Source organism: Crocodylus siamensis, chromosome 12 (assembly GCF_052110815.1).
Source record: "Crocodylus siamensis isolate JL-2025a chromosome 12, ASM5211081v1, whole genome shotgun sequence".
Taxonomy (NCBI): Eukaryota; Metazoa; Chordata; order Crocodylia; family Crocodylidae; genus Crocodylus; species Crocodylus siamensis.
In genome coordinates, this window is record NC_143406.1 from 14,635,450 (window position 1) to 14,648,550 (window position 13,101).

The following is a 13,101-nucleotide window of genomic DNA, read 5'->3' on the forward strand; positions in this document are numbered from 1 at the left end:
AGGGGTTTTGCCATCTCAGAACCAGAAAAATACCACATGACATTCTAAAAATCAAACATCTATAACATTCATTAGTTTGATTTCAAAAAATATTTTTGTCCTGATTTACATGTGTTTGTGTAGTGTACATACAGGTGAAAGTATAATAGCTTAAAATGAAGTCTTACTCTTTTATATTATGGGGGAATGGGGGGTAAGTATAGGTTTGTGGGGGGCTGTGGGGGTGTGGGTATGTGGGGAGTGGGGGGTCTGTGGGGGATGGATAGGTGTGGGGTGAGGGAACATGTGGGTGTGTGTGTGTGGATATGTGGGTAAAGGGATGTGGATGTGGGGGTCTGTGTGTATGGCAGTGCAAGGGATGGTGTGGGTGCAAATGTATGGTTTGGTATGCCTGTAGGACTTGTCCTATGAACATACACTCTCTCTCTCTCTCCCTCCCCCCTGCCTCACTACACACACACACACACACACACACACACACACACTCTCCCTTCTGCTCCTGGCCCTGAGGTACAGCCCCATGCTCCCGCAGCCCAGTGATGCAGCCAGGAGCCACGTGGTGCTGGAGCATCTGGCTGGCATGCAGGGAAGCAGTGAATGTAGCTGCAGGCAGATGCTTCTAGTTGTGGTGGGCAGGGATGGGCCAGGGCCAGACCAGCCTTGCTGCTAGGTCCTGCCAGCTTCCCCTGGGTCCTACTGCCCCTGGCTCCTGTCATCTTTGACAGGCAGCCAGGAGCAGACAAATATAAATTTTCTAAATTTTTTAGGGGCCTCGTGGGCTAGACAGAATGGCCTGGCAGGCCGGACCCCATGGGCCATATTTTGCCTGCCCCCATCTAGTGTGATTTATCCCCTGTTCATTTCCCTCCCTGCCATCCAAACCCATTCATCCTGGCTTCAAGCCCACCTGACAGCTCATCAGTCCCAACAATCCCCCCAGAGTATACTACTGGGCCTTGCAGCTTTTTAAGGCTCACTTTAACAGCTTATTTGCAACACAAATGTGATGCGCACATCTCTTACACAATGAGAAAGCCAAGTACTCCTTGCTAAGGGCAGTATTACAGTTGCCTTCCCCTAAGAGCTGTGAATTTCAGTTGTGATGCTCTGCCTAATTCTCTTTCCCAAAGAGCAGAACCCTGTGGGTAGGACTGGGTGGGGGCAGTAGGATACATGTTAATTAGGGCTGTGCAAAATTTCAACAGGTGTTTCATTTTGAAGCTGTTTCGACATGTTTCGAGCTTGAAACAGCGACATCAAAACAAAACAAAAGGCTTCAAAAGCTCTGAAATGAAATGAGGGCACTCGAAATGTTTCAAAAGTTTCGAAACATTTCGAGTTTCCAAGCCAGGCTTGCTTGCAGCTAAACAGAAACTAAGAAGAGAGAGGGGGAAGAGGGGGGAAGACTGCTCTGATATTGACATGTGTAGCTGGCCAGTGACTGTGATCCTTCCCTGAGGTCCCTTCCAATCCCAGTGCTCTGGGGGAGGGATGGAAAAACAGCATAAAAAGCGTTGTTTGAATTGCGTTTTCTCTGTGCCTTCACACTTACAAATGACACAAGCTTTCCTCTGAACAGTTTGAGGTGCAGTTTCCCAGCAACCCCTGCACCTACCTCCTTGAAACTTGACAGGTTTTGTGGCCTGAGCAGGGGCTACCATCCCTGCTGTTTTCATTTGAATCAGGAAAGAAATGACAAAGTTATAGGGATTTTTGTCATTCCCCATTATAGCCTATGGGCGAAACGTCAAAACACATTGAAACAGTGAAACGGCTTAGACAAAAAAACCCAGAAGAGTACTTCAAAACAGTGAAAAGAAATGCTGTCCCTTTGAAACGGCAAAAAGGACTTTTAACCAAATGGTACTGTTTCACACAGCCCTAGTTGTTAATATCATTGAAATGAAAGAACGTTCCATTCCTCTTGCAGATCAAAGAAAGTTTACTATGGAGGGGTGGACTAGAATGAGACTTACCATTCCAGCCCAGATGGATTGCCTGAAAATGAAGAGCTGTTAAAGGAGGAGAAAAAAAAAGACAACCATACTATCTACAAAAGTAAAAGTTCCCATAAAGCAAGAGAAAGGCAAATGGAGGTCTTGCTTCCCTGATTAAGAATGATTATATACGACTCTCCTCTTTGCATGCTTTAAAGAGACTTCAGCGCTTCCGTGCAGGCTTGCCTGGGGCAGTTCTTTTTTCATCGCAAGCCATTTCGAAGCTTATTAGATCTGCTGTAATGGGGTTGGATCTAATTAGATTATTAGATCTGCTGTAGTGGGGCTGGAAACCTGAATATTTGCAAAATCTTTCTTTCAGTCCTGCTAGGGATCTAATAGAGAAGGGAGGCTTGCACTGGCTCTTGGAGAGTGATCAGTCTCTGCATAGGCAAAAAAGAGACTTGGACTAGTGAATCCAAGAATCTAGGAAGGAGGCTTGCCTGGAAGCTCCGAAAGAACAACTTCCCGGATGCTCCTGAACTTCACTGGCACTTTAGTGAAGATAAAAGGAAACACAGAAGCAGAGCTCTGGAGTACAGGCATAGGCAAATTGTGTGCACCACAGTGTAACTGCTTAGTGAGCAGGCATGCAGAAGCCAGACCCATGAAGAGGCACACAATTCTGGGGCTTCAGTGTTGGGTGCCCGATTTGAAATAGCTGAGGGGCACTGAAGTGACTTGGAAATGTTTACCCTCTGTCTATAGGACATAAAAAAAAGTTACTGGCTGTGCTCTTTTAACAACTTTATTCCATTAATGGGATAAGTATTGCTTTTAAACAGGCCCCATTCACTGCAGTCACACCAACACAAGACATAATAATAAAATGTCCCTGGCTGGAAGGGATCATAGCCTGCCCCATTCTTCTCTCAGATCCTTTGCTGCAGTATCTAAGCTGTGTAGCATCCATCAAAACAGTAAGCTGAATTCTTGACAAGAGGGATGTCATTTATGCTTATTCTTCCTTGTATTCCACCTCCACCTCTACTACCCCAGCTTCATGTGTGTACCTTGGTCACAGTTCTCTCCATAGAAGCCTGCAGGACATTCCTTCTGACACTCTCCGCTCACGTGGTCACAGGCCACCCCAAGGTGGCAGTTACAGTTGTTCTTGCAGCCAATCCCATAATAGCCAGCATCGCACCCTATTAACAATTGGAAAAAAGAAAGAGCATTTCATGCGAGTAGGCAGCTTGGGGAATGTGCACTAGGCTCCAAGCACCAGAGACTGCTCTGCTGAGTGCTGACAGCCAGATTTCAGCATCTTGCCAGCCTGACATCACAGGCCTGGCCGGACTGAGGCCGCAGCAAACAAGGACAGGAAGTTTGTACTCATAGATGGCAGTGCAACACCTGACACTTTAGGGGACTGAGGCTGCCCACAAGGCCTGCCCCTAATCAAACTGTGCTTGCACAGAGACATAGCAGTCCCTGGTTTTTCACCAGAAAATAAGTGAGGAGGTGTGAAAACCTTCAGGAACCACTCCCCTCAATGCCCCCTGATGCCTAAGCACTTACTAGTCTGACACCTTTTGCCATGGTAGCCAGGCTTGCATCGACAGGTGCCATCCTTCTTGTCACAGTCCTGGGTATTTTGCTGCACACAAAGGCATTCCTCTGAGCAGCCAGGGCCATAAGCCCACTTGGGACAAGCTAGACACAATGGAAAACAACTGGTAATTGCTTTCAGCAACTGAACACAATCTTCACCCAGGTATGAGTCTGCTCAGAGGGAACCCAGAGAGGGACCTTAGTCTAGTGCTAATGGGGGGACAAACTCACCTAGATGACAGTATCTCCCATACAAGCCAGGATCACAGAGACAGGCCCCATAAATCCGATGGCACCGGCCTCTATTAGCACAGTTGCATTTCTTCCTGCATTGTTTCCCAAAGAAGCCCTTTGGGCAGCCTAGGAACAGAGAGACAGTCTCTGATGAGAACAACCAGCATCTGAGCACCCATCGTTGACAGGAGCACTCGCTACAGAGCTTGCCAAGAACATGACTGGGTCAAAATCAATGCCCAAACATAAACTGTGACTGCAGGCAACCAGCAGAGCTAGATTAGAAAGAAATGATGGATTACATTTGTGACCGTGGATGAGATAAGAGTTCTCTGCAAGAAAAGATATTGATACAAGTAATAAAAACCTCAGGCTCTTTCAGTTGATGTAGGGGTCAGAAAGAATGGACCCTTTTTCCCACCCATGTTAATAGGCTTACAGCATTAGAAGGCATTTTGGCTGTCTCAGGTATTATTAGCCAACACAACAGACAGGATACTGGAGGTGGTGGATAGCTCCTTGATCTGGAGTAGCTCATCCTGAGTTTCAGGTCACTGACAGACCAGTATGAAGAGAGAACCATGCTTTGAAAATGCAAACAAGTAAAGAAACCTGTTTGCCAAATAATAATTTGTCTCTGCAGCCCCTCTCACCTCACTGGCTCCCCTAAGTGCTTCGTAACTAGAAACATACATAACTGCTGGCATGCGGGCACTGAGGCAGAAGCACCAGGTTAGGAGCAGAGGCCACTGGGAGAACAATGCCTTGTGGCTTTTTTCAATCCCCATGCAGAGCAGACAGTATCTCTACCAACGAACCGCATAGGACCTTACTCCCACCAAGTATCTGCACCTGTTCCTGCCCTGGAAGAGCACAGCCAATGTGCTATTCCAAACAGCTTGGCCTTTTCTTCTTACCCGAAAAAGGAGAGCGCTGCGCCGTCCCTGCCGATCACTTACAACAACACTGCTAAGGGAATACTGCTGACGCCTATTTTCTTTTATGCTAAAGAACGTACTATTAGAAGCATATGCCAAACACCCTGTGTCAGCAGAACACTTCAGGCAGCATGGGTATAAGTCGCCTAACTCTCCTCCCATCTGATAAGGATATCAGAGAATCTAGGAGGAGGAAATGTCAGCCAGCAGTATATGCCAGGCCCTTTCTGTTTGCTTTAATCCTGCCTTCCTACTTTCTTGTGGAGCCCCTCAGTCACCTCATTCCAAAGGGGGAAAAAAATTCTAGGTGCCCCCTGAACTCATTTCTACTTTACATCACCGCCTCCTTCCGTAATGGATTCCATATGTTCCTAACCATTGGGGTGAGGTCATTCTGAGCGAATTTCTTATTGGCTCCTTGTTTCCACGGTTTTCTCTTCCTTTTTTTATTATGCTCCCTACATTTTAACCCTTCCAAAGTGAGAAGCAAATGAATACACATCCATATCAATGCCCTGATCCTGTCTCACGAGTTCAGGTAGCCGCTATTATCAACGCCTTTATTGCTATTATCGAAGTCTTTATCAAGCTTTTTCCTTCAATGACACCTAAAGCACACTTCTTCAGTCTTCTAAAAATTTGGCATTTGGTCCCTTCATGAATCTTTGTCCTCCTAATGGTCAGTTCCCATCACACGTACTGCCCCAGAAGCTCTTTCCTGACCTGCTAAAGCTGAAATATTACTTAGAAATGCAATACAGTCCATGGGGTTCTTTGCATACTTTTTCATATTAACAAAAAGAAGAAAAGTTTCCCAAACTCAGGATGGGACACATATCTGATGGAACCTGGACACTGGTCAGAATCACACACAGTGATGGTCTAAACCAAAGGGTTAAATGGTACCAGGTCAAACTGGGATGGCCACATGGCAGTGCATGCCCCATGATAATGCTCTGATGTGCAAGGCATTGGCATCACCATTGGCTATGGTCTCTGCTTATCAGGTCTCACTGCAATGTGTACCTTCCCAAAGCAAACAAATGGCCCTGCATGCTCCAGGAATGAGACTCACAAGCAACTAAGCAATGATGTTCTTCCTCTTGTTCTGGCCCAGATTTCTCTAAAACACATTTAACTGCAAGATGCAAACAGCAAGACAGCGAGGCAGGGACAACATCTAGCACTTATGACTTCTGCTTTCTCTCCATGTGTAATACCCTAGTAAAATGACTTCCTTCTTCAATGTGCTTTATAACATGATCTTATTAACCAGCATGACCCCTCGCATAGGCCAGTGTCACTGTTCCCATTATGCAAGTGAGGACGTTCAGACAGAGAATGTATCTGTCTGCTTACAGTCACCCACTTGAGGCAGAGATGTGGACTCCAGACTCCCTCACTTCCATCTCACAGTTAAAAGTTTACACCCGCTTTAGTTCCAGCCCTCCTTAGGCTGTGCATGAAGCATTGTGTGTTCACATTGATGTGCAAGTACATGGACTGGGCCAGGTTATGGCCTCAATTCCATGACCCCACACACAACTGTGCAGGTCTAACCAAATCCCAGTTAGGCCTGATGTTGCTATTGAAGTCTGTTACATTCTCCCCAGGGAATAAACCTTTCTGTCCACAAGCAGCCCCCTCCCAATGTCACCCTCTGGAAGGGAGAAGCGCAAAGAGTGGCTCTCACGGCTGCATGGAGCAGGATACTAGGAAGCTTGCTCATACCATCCTCACACAGTTCTCCACTGACCCCGGGTGGGCAGCGGCAGGTCCCCATCATGGGATCACATGTGCCTCCATTCTCACAGCGGCAGGTGAAGTTGCAGTTTCGACCAAAGGTGCCTTCAGGGCAGGCTGTGGGGAGAAGACGGGTAGAGGGGAGAAAGGCAATGTTACCCATGCAGGAGATCCACAGGGCTCTAGTCAGGGCTCTCCATCTTCCAGGCTCCTTTCTGGGGAGCCAGAAGCCCTGACTCTCAGTACCCTGCCTAAAGCAGGGGCTTCCCAGGCTGCCAACTGCTCAGCTTTTGAGGTCTGTGCAGATAAGGGAGCTGCTCTGGGAGATTGGAAGCTTTAAGTTTCTTGAGCCTTGCATGATCTGACTGGTGGAGATGCTCCCAAAGTGAGGATCATGGAAACCCTGGTTTCCCAGACCTGTGGCAGTCCTCCCAGCAGGCTTCTGAGGAGCTAAGCAGGGGAGCAGGTGGGAAGATACCCTTGTTCTGTTGAAAGATTAGCCAAAAGTGCTTTGGTGAAGGAATCCACTTTTGACAAATTACCATTTTCCAACAGGCACAAGGCCACATTACAGGTTTTGGCATTAACTGACAGTCAGATGCTTGCCTCCTTTCACCTCCAGGTCAGCTATGTCCTTCTCCCCTTCTTGCATTGACCTGGTCCCCTAGGCATTGTATCTGAACCAGACTAGAAACTCTCCTGGGCAGGGATCTTGTTTTCTGTGGCTCAGCATACCTTTTCAACAACATTAGCAATGAGAAGGCGCTAAAAATGTTAACTGACATAACTATAGCATAAAAATATAGCTGAAGTAGAACAAGGTTCAGAGGTTTGGTTCTCTTCAGATGGCTCCAACTTCTCCACTTCCTTCTCCACTTCTCTTCAGTGACCCCACCACCCTACATGACGGAAAATCCTGGGGAAATGAGTTCTTTTGGCTCTACATGCCTTTGCTGAAAGATACAAGTTGTGGGACAACAAATCCTGAAATCCAGCTGCCAAAGATGCAAGTGAGATTCTATCACTTTTTATTCGTTTTTATGCATTCTTCTCTGCAGTTCAAAGGTTTGAATCTTGTTGAGACTTCCTAAAAGGACTTAATAAGGAGTAAATTGGCCTAGGGATCATGGAATTCTGCTAAGGCTTGCAAGTATGAACCTAGTCTTTCCTTACAATACCGTGAATATACAGTTCCAATTAGCTGGTTAAGACATGAAGTGGGATTTGGTTGGGGAGCCAAAATTTGACAGTGGTATCTCAAACTGAAATTGTAGATAACAACTAATAGCCAACTTTGGAAACAGGCATCAGATAACCAGGGTCAGGTCTGCCTAGCCTCTAACAGGCACAAGGGAAATGAATTCCTTTGCTTAAACAGCCAACAGCTTTCAAGCCAGAAGCTCGGTGAGGGAGAGGAAGAATTTAAAGGAGTCCCAGCTGTGTCTTAAAGAGGTTTTGAGTCTTAAAGAAGGTAAAATGCCTAATTCACTGCCAATAGGTTTATGTGCACAGTCTAGGCGCTGAGCTCAGATCCAATGCCAAATACACACACTTGGAGGCTTGGACTGTAGACTGAAATCCCTGAGGATCTATATGATAACAAGGAATGAGGAACTTTACTGGCGATTCTGTCTCGTGACTGGTGCCCAGGCTGTGCCAATATAAACCCAACAAACACAGGCAAATGGGCTGGCTATTTGTGGCTGGCTGGGGTTTTGTATTCTCACTATTCTTTGACTGGCTTTTGGAAAGGACATTTAACAGACCTGAAGGCCCCCCAGCCTCTCCCCTAGCCCCTGCTGTCTCCACTGGCACTCACTCTGATTGCACAGGATCCCACTCCACCCTTCCAGGCAGTCACAGCCAGTGCGCTCCTCATTGCACACCCCGCCGTTTCTGCAGTCGTCACACGTCAGGCTGCAGTCATTCCCAAAGGTGTCTTCCAAGCAAACTGGAACAAGAGCAGAGGACAAGGACATGGGATTTTATATACTGCTTCACCAACCTGTGGAGGGCAGCTGGGCAGTCAGACCCACAAGGCTCAAGAACATAACATCTGCTGCAAACATCCAAGCATCATGTGGACTCAATGGAGCTGGGGGGTCAAGGGGAGTAGGTCAGGGAATGCACACCAGAGCACAGAAATAGTCCATTGTTTGAGACTGCTCCTGTCATTACTAGTTAGACCCTTGAGTTTCTGGGGTGAAATTCTGACAGTATTGAAATCAGTGGGGCCAAAGGTCTCACCCTGGGTGTCTGCTCAGAGGTGACATATTATGCATTTGAATTTGCAATAGTAAAAATGGATGTTTCGTTTTCTTCTTCTGGCAATGAGCCAGCATGCCTAGATGAGATTTTAACTATAAACAGCTGAAGACCTTAAGGAAAAAATTCTTAGCCCTGCTTTATGAATGTGCATGCTCAGATTTTAATAATATAATTGATGGTATCTGTAGAACTAAGGGGGGGTTCTAGTTTTCCACTTACAAACAACTATTAGTCAACGCCATTTGAGCTCAGCTCCCCAGCCTGTGGGTTAAATAGAAACTGCTTTCCCCACACTGTTCACGGTAATGCAGCCTCTGTGCAGATGGAGTCACCTGAATGTTGAACACGTAACTTGGCCCCAAATGTGCTAATACTACTAAAGGCATCGATGAAGTGATTTGTCACATAGCTTTGCTGCCCACCAAATTTTTCTGAAAGCGTGTGCTCTCCTCTTGCTTCCATCTCTTCATCCTCATACTCATAGTCCTCCTCAAAGAGCTGTGTGAGTTCATCGCGCAGGACCGCGACATGAGGGAGAGGGTACATAACGAGGCGCTGACCATCCAGAACCTCTATGGAGTCGCCTAGAGCTGGAGAAACAGCAAACAGTTCTATCCACATCACGAGTCAAACAGGAGAGGCCCAGACAGGAGGGAAGGAGTGATGAACTGGAGAAAAACTATACTAGGGAAACAGCAGAAGATCTGTGCTTTAAAGAGGTACTCTTTTTTCCTGTGATCTACAGGCAAATTTGGGAGAAATTGAGGAATGTGATTTATTCCTTCCTTATTCCTACTTCTCCCATTTCTCCTTTCTCTCCCATGTTCATTTCGGTTACTCTAGAAACCCACATCATTCCTATCATCCAAATACCTTAGAAAATCTAAAGAAAAAGCTAATATTTTATATATTTACAAGGAGAGCTGATTTGCCAGGAGACAGCTAAGTTAAACAGTCTGACAGCTATTTCAAGCAGCTGCAAAGTTACTTTTACTCTGTTAATTTACTTTTTATAACCCAAATACAACCACCTTGAAATATCCAATAAAATTTGTTTCTTTCAGAAAGTGAAGTGAAAATGGGTTGGCTAAAATTAAACTTCAAGGTGCTTGGCAGTCCATCTCATGTTTGTTAACTGTTTTCCCAACCTTTTCTGGCCTCTGCACAGCGTTTCAGCTGCTACCAGCACCTGCACCATCATATAGCAAAGACAAAATCCTCTAAAGCCAGCTACCACCTCAGTGTGTGCCCAAATCCTACAGACTGGTTTGAAAATCTCAACCCCGAGGGCCCTGGTAGGAGGTAAGATTCATGACAGCAAGGAAATAGTTTTCTCGATGTCTTTGTAAACTGCAGAGGGTTCGCAGGAGCAGCTGATGTCAAGAATGATGGCTTTCTTCACAGCTCCAAAGGGTTCGAAAATGGGGTTACATTTCTGCCAGGGCATGCAGGCAAAACAGTCAATACGGGCATAAGCATGCATTGCTAATGGAAGGCACATGTCTAAATCCCCTACACTGCTTCAGAAATCTCACTTCAGACCTCTCTACAGTGATAGCCCCTGGATTACGCAAAGTGAAAGCAGTGCAAAGGAGAGAAAAGGGCGAGAAAGAGTATGTGCATTCTCACTTTGTATCATTCCCTAATTATCTCTAGAAAATGAGATGCCACTTACAAATACAGCTCCGCCGGTCTTCATCCAACTTGTAGCCAATCTGGCAGCTGCACTGGAAAGAACCTACCTGATTCTGACAGGTATGTTCACACCCACCATTGTTTGAGGAGCACTCATCCACATCTAAAAGCCACAGAAGGGAATATTCTTGTAGGTTCAGATACGAGGAGAAATTGGCACAGCTCAGACACCAAGGTCCACCTAAAACTCAGAGGCTGATGGCAAGTCTCACTATTTCTTTCTAAATTGAAAGGAACTTTGTGCTGAGGAGAAGTGTAGGCTGATGGCTCTGGGGACTGGAGTTTTGTTCTCACCATGCCTTAGGATGGATTTATACTGGCCATTCCTCCTACCTGAAGCATTTTATTTACTCTCCAGATGCCCAGAAACAGATATCCTCTTAATTTCTCTCTTCTCTACACAGGCAAAATGGCAAGCATTGGTAACTGCATGTCAAACACTGGTGGTTCAATGGTAGAACTCCTGCTCGCTATGCGGGAGACCGGGGTTCAATTCCCAGCCAATGCAGGTATTATAGGTGAATACCTTGCATACCTTTGCAGCTGAAGGTAGTCCTTCACAAAGATACTCACTTGTAACTTTCCCTCATTCCTTAACATCTCAACTTACAAATATATCAGGGGCTAGGTGATTTACCTAATGCCCCAAGTGAAAACCAGAAACAACAGTCATAAACTCCTAGAACAGCTTCTCAGACTGGATGCGAGGAAAAAACTTCTTTATGGTTCATGTGACCAGACTCTGGCATAGACTCCCAGAGGGAGTGGTGTAGGCATCTACCCTGGATATCTTCAAAAGGAGACTGGATGTACACCCTGCTGGGATTATTTGAGCCAGCAGTCTTTCCTGTGCAGAGCAGGGGGGCTGGACCTGATGATCTCATGAGGTCCCTTCCAACCCTAAACTTCTGTAAAAACTATGGATATTTCTTTTAAAATAAAGCTTGTGACAAGTGAACCACGTTGTTTGACAATGAGTTTTAATAATCAGTTCCACCATTTCCCAGCCTGAAGGTACTGGGCTAACTGGATACTCTTTTAGTTGGTAAGGTCAAATGGTGTTGAACAACTATGCTCAAGACAAACCAGGGTATAATCAGGAAGTACAAACCCCCCACATTACACCTGCTTACTGTACTCACTGGCTAAACAAGCTATTCATACAGAACTAATGGGAAAGCTGACATTAGCTAGGAGGAAATAATTGGAAGAAATGCCAAGCCCTTTAGGGTTATTTGGAAGGACAACATATTTTTTCACTTAAGAGTTTGCATGAGTCATGCTCTTCCCATTTATGTTTTTATATGGTCACACAGGTACTTGCCCGGGCCATTTCAGTGCCAAAATTATTAAGAATATTATCTATTTACATGCAATAGAAAATGACAGTTCCATGAATCACTGGTAGAGATGGGCCCAAACTAACATTCCTGATCTTTGGAAACTTCTAGGCAGGATTCAAGCTTTGCTAGTAATGCTTGTTAATGTTCTTTAGTTGATTTTATAGAGCGGCTAATTTGGGTCTGGTTCACATGTTTGGTTTTTCTCTTCCTCCTAAAAATCTAAGACAAACTGATAAAAATAAGCTCCCAGTTCCCACTCAGCAGTTGTCATTAATTTACCATAACGATAAACCCAAAACAAGAGGAAGAAAGGATGAAACGGAGCTGGGGCTAGTGCCTTTCTTGCCCAAGGTCTCTCAGGTATTGGTGCTTACCATCACAGCCACAGCCATTAGTGTGGAGCCTGTAGCCAGCAGAGCAAACGCATTCATAGCCACCAGGGGAATTGCTGCAGTCCTGCTGACAACAATGGGAGCCACTTTCACATTCATCAATATCTAAATAAAACAAAAACAGAGGACATTGGTTAGTGGGAGTTGCAGAAAGTGTCAAGGAAAGCTGACATGTATTTGTTAATACCTTTCCAGTTGCAGTTCAGCTGAAATAGCTCTATTCTCTGGCCCATGGCTTTGCTTAAAGGCAACCTGCAAAACATCAGTCACACAAAAGGCTCTGAGATCCAAAATCAGTCCCAGAAACTACAGGCATGGGGCCATGGGGTGTGTAGGTACATGGCTGCACAGTGCAGTTAGTGTAACTGGAATGAGAATGGTGTGATTGTAAAAGTGTGTTTTGGACTGCCAAGTGACCTATATTGGTCACTAGACAAGTGGGGAGAGGTACAGGCATGTGTGTGTATCTAGATAGATAGATATTAATATCTGCAGGAATAAATATTTTTGCAAAAAAAAATAAAAACCAGGAATTAGCAAAGAATACAGTCTAAAACAGAAACTATGTCCTGCTTTCCCCTTCCCTGACCCAGAAAGTGCTGAGTAAATGCCCCGGCTTCACACCAGCCCACAACAGAGTAGGAGGTGCAGTGGGTCAGGCCAACAATCCTGAGCCCTAGAGGCCACAGATAGACATAGACATAGACATAGACATTAGGGCTGGAAGGGACCTTGGGAGATCATCGAGTCCAGCCCCCCGCCCAAAGGGCAGGAAGTCAGCTGGGGTCATAGGATCCCAGCAAGATAAGCATCCAATTTACTCTTGAAGGTGTTCAATGTAGGTGCTTGAACCACCTCCGCTGGCAGACTGTTCCAGACCTTGGGGGCTCGGACAGTAAAGAAATTCTTCCTTATGTCCAGCCTGAAACGGTCTTCC

The 13,101-nt window shown here is 45.7% G+C and overlaps 1 protein-coding gene across 5 annotated transcripts in view; it reads right to left on the minus strand.

The window, feature by feature from the left end:
- MEGF6 (multiple EGF like domains 6) overlaps nt 1-13,101 on the minus strand; it is a 328,842-nt gene that overhangs the window by 38,289 nt on the left and 277,452 nt on the right. For all 5 annotated transcript variants that reach the window (XM_090024523.1, XM_090024520.1, XM_090024522.1 and 2 more), the window contains 8 exons: nt 12,147-12,269; nt 10,410-10,532; nt 9,157-9,324; nt 8,286-8,417; nt 6,455-6,583; nt 3,783-3,911; nt 3,519-3,653; nt 3,011-3,145 (listed from right to left, as the gene is read on the minus strand). In XM_090024523.1, the coding sequence (XP_089880649.1) occupies nt 3,011-3,145; nt 3,519-3,653; nt 3,783-3,911; nt 6,455-6,583; nt 8,286-8,417; nt 9,157-9,324; nt 10,410-10,532; nt 12,147-12,269 (1,074 nt within the window). The remainder of the gene's footprint in view (nt 1-3,010; nt 3,146-3,518; nt 3,654-3,782; nt 3,912-6,454; nt 6,584-8,285; nt 8,418-9,156; nt 9,325-10,409; nt 10,533-12,146; nt 12,270-13,101) is intronic.